We start from the raw sequence: 2,500 nt of genomic DNA, 5'->3' as shown, positions 1-2,500 counted from the left end.
ACACTGTCTTCACTGTTGCGCTTATCCCTGTGAGATGTTAATCCGTTCATCATCCGGCTCTAAACTAATCCCGATGTCCGCGATGCTGGATGTTAAGTTAAACAATGATCGTATTAATGAACAATGAATGGCGGGGCGTAACAAATGGTGAAGAAGTTAAAGCGCTTGTTGTAACCTGTCCTAGCCGTGTCTTATGCTCGGAAGAGAACGAAGATAAAAGCTTACAGCAACGGTTGAGCCATTCTTGCCGACACCGCCGGCCCGGAACGTTTGGCAGAAGGTGATTAACATTTGCACGAAACCAAACGTAAAGACGCCACAGACGCCATAGTTCCAGGTGCCTCCGATCAGCGGAACCTGGTAGGTGATGAGGGGGTCGTGGTGGTGGTGGTGGTTGTGGTGAACGTTGATGCGAGAAGGCCATGACGGATTTTTGATTTTTTTTAAATCGAACGCGAAGAGCGCGTGAGGAGCGAGAACATAACGGCCGCGAAAGGGGGAAAAGAAAATGAATGGAAAATATAGATGAAAGATGAAGATCAGTCTGGTGAAAGGCAACGAGAAATACACAAAAAAACATTCACAATCAATGTTATCCACAGGATCAGGTAATCACAATATATATAGAGGATAGACAGATGGTTAGAACACTGGACCGCGGATACACAATACGCCCCCAGCCGACATGGATCTTGCGGCAGCAGTCGCGTTTCTATAGGCAACAAGGTAACACACAAAGAGATGAAACAACACACAGAGCATGCATGGCACACTACGGACTTGTGATCCGAATCCGATTCGCTCACAATCATTGCATCGTCGATCTTAGACGGATGTCAGCACTACGGAACACACTTGCTGTAATCAGGCGATCATGCAGAACATGTGAACGGGGGGGCAGAAGGCATAAAGTGGGCCAGGAGGAGCATGCATCACCAGCGCACTGCACTGGCAGGCAGAGCTGTATTTACTGCCGATAATCCCGAAGAACTCCCGGGTCATTCTTAAGTCGTCCATATTAAAGTCAATTCAACGGTGCCGTACGTAATTGTTCGAGTCTTGGGACTTGGGTGGTCAGAGTGATTTTGGGACAGAGAATTGAGGGTAGAGGTAGTACGTAGGAAGTGGATACCGGTTCAGAGGGAGTTGGTAGATACGAAATGAAGAGCAGGTGATAGAAGGTGATGGTTTTTGGGGTACTCGTTGATGGTGTGTTACACTTACGGCGACCGTCGATCCATTTTTACCAACACCACCGGCCCGTATCACTGCACCGAAGTGCAGCAGCGACCAGCTTCCGCAAATGATGGTCATTATGGCCATCGAACACCACAGTTCTAGCTGGCCAAAGATCTGGTGTACCACCAGGGGGCAGTTGGTTTTCATGACACATCATAACAATGGAGGCGCGACACGGGGACGTTTGTTTTCAATCATTAACGCAAGTTTCGAACGGCGAACACAGACAAGCGGAACGGAAAAGAAAGAGAAGATGAAGGGCATCAAACATCATTAGGGAGGGTGGTTGGAGTAAATGTAGAAGAACAGTTGGTTGAAATGCATGTGGAAGCTACACTACGCACTCGAGCGACTTCTGTGTATGCGCGGTCGATAAGGCATCTCGTTGTGATTTCATTTTGAATTTGAGCTTTTGTACATAAATCGATGACCAATCCGAACCAGCAGCAGCAGCAGCAGCAGTTAATGAGGCTATGACATACGGCATCTGATCAAACACGTTGGTCAACTATCACGACTGTTTCTATGGAAACGACAGCTGGAGGAGCTTGTGATGATGAATGGTAGGTACAGGCGTGTTAATTACAGGCGTGCGTGGCATTCCCATCGTACACGATCGCAACCGCACTTAGTGACCCCAATTCCCGCAGCAGCAGCAGCAGCAGCAGCAGCAGCAGCTTGGTAGCGCAAAATTTTGGCCACACACCGTTCACCGCCGGATCTGGCATCGATGGCCATGGTGTGAGGCAGCAATCAGCAACCGATAAGAACCGGCCACGCCACATCTTACGATACTGTACAAATAATAATAAGGATTTTATTGTCAAACCTCCGGGTGCGCGATCAACCCAACCCGTTATCACAGCAAGCACATCGCGTGTGTGATAGGGCGCCATCGTATGTTTTCAATACTCTGCTGATAACAAACACACAGCACGAGGTGCTGCGCTCGTACACGCCTCTTTGTATGTTCAGTGCCCCCACCCTCTTTGGAGTGCAAGTCACTCCAGCGTTACGAAACGAAATTGTCGGAATATGTTGGCACGTTCACGCAGCCCAGTAAGATCCGTCCGCTACACATCAACAATGACGTATATTCCCCGCATGTTGGACATTTTTTTCTGAAAAAAAGTCCCCAAAAACGTTGCTACTGGATGGTTCACGGGTAACTCCAGTCGAGTATGCTACCCTTTCATAACGTAAATCCGCACCCCGTGTCCACCGTGAGCAATTGGTGAGCCCGGGGAAGGGAAAGGATGCC

General features: G+C 48.7%; 1 protein-coding gene across 8 annotated transcripts in view; it reads right to left on the bottom strand.

The window, feature by feature from the left end:
- Nucleotides 1-2,500, bottom strand: part of LOC126573983 (cholinephosphotransferase 1) — an 11,559-nt gene that overhangs the window by 6,125 nt on the left and 2,934 nt on the right. For 3 of the 8 annotated variants that reach the window (XM_050233844.1, XM_050233843.1, XM_050233846.1), the window contains exon 3: nt 226-357. The exons of 2 other annotated variants lie outside the window; for them this stretch is intronic. In XM_050233844.1, the coding sequence (XP_050089801.1) occupies nt 226-357 (132 nt within the window). Of the gene's footprint in view, nt 1-225; nt 358-1,224; nt 1,354-2,500 lie in introns of all 8 variants that reach the window. 3 more of the 8 variants (XM_050233848.1, XM_050233847.1, XM_050233851.1) reach the window with 2 other exon arrangements.

This window comes from Anopheles aquasalis, chromosome 3, assembly GCF_943734665.1.
Source record: "Anopheles aquasalis chromosome 3, idAnoAquaMG_Q_19, whole genome shotgun sequence".
Classification (NCBI taxonomy): domain Eukaryota; kingdom Metazoa; phylum Arthropoda; class Insecta; order Diptera; family Culicidae; genus Anopheles; species Anopheles aquasalis.
Note: the sequence above shows the minus strand (reverse complement) of the source record. Positions and strands in the feature narration are given on the sequence as shown.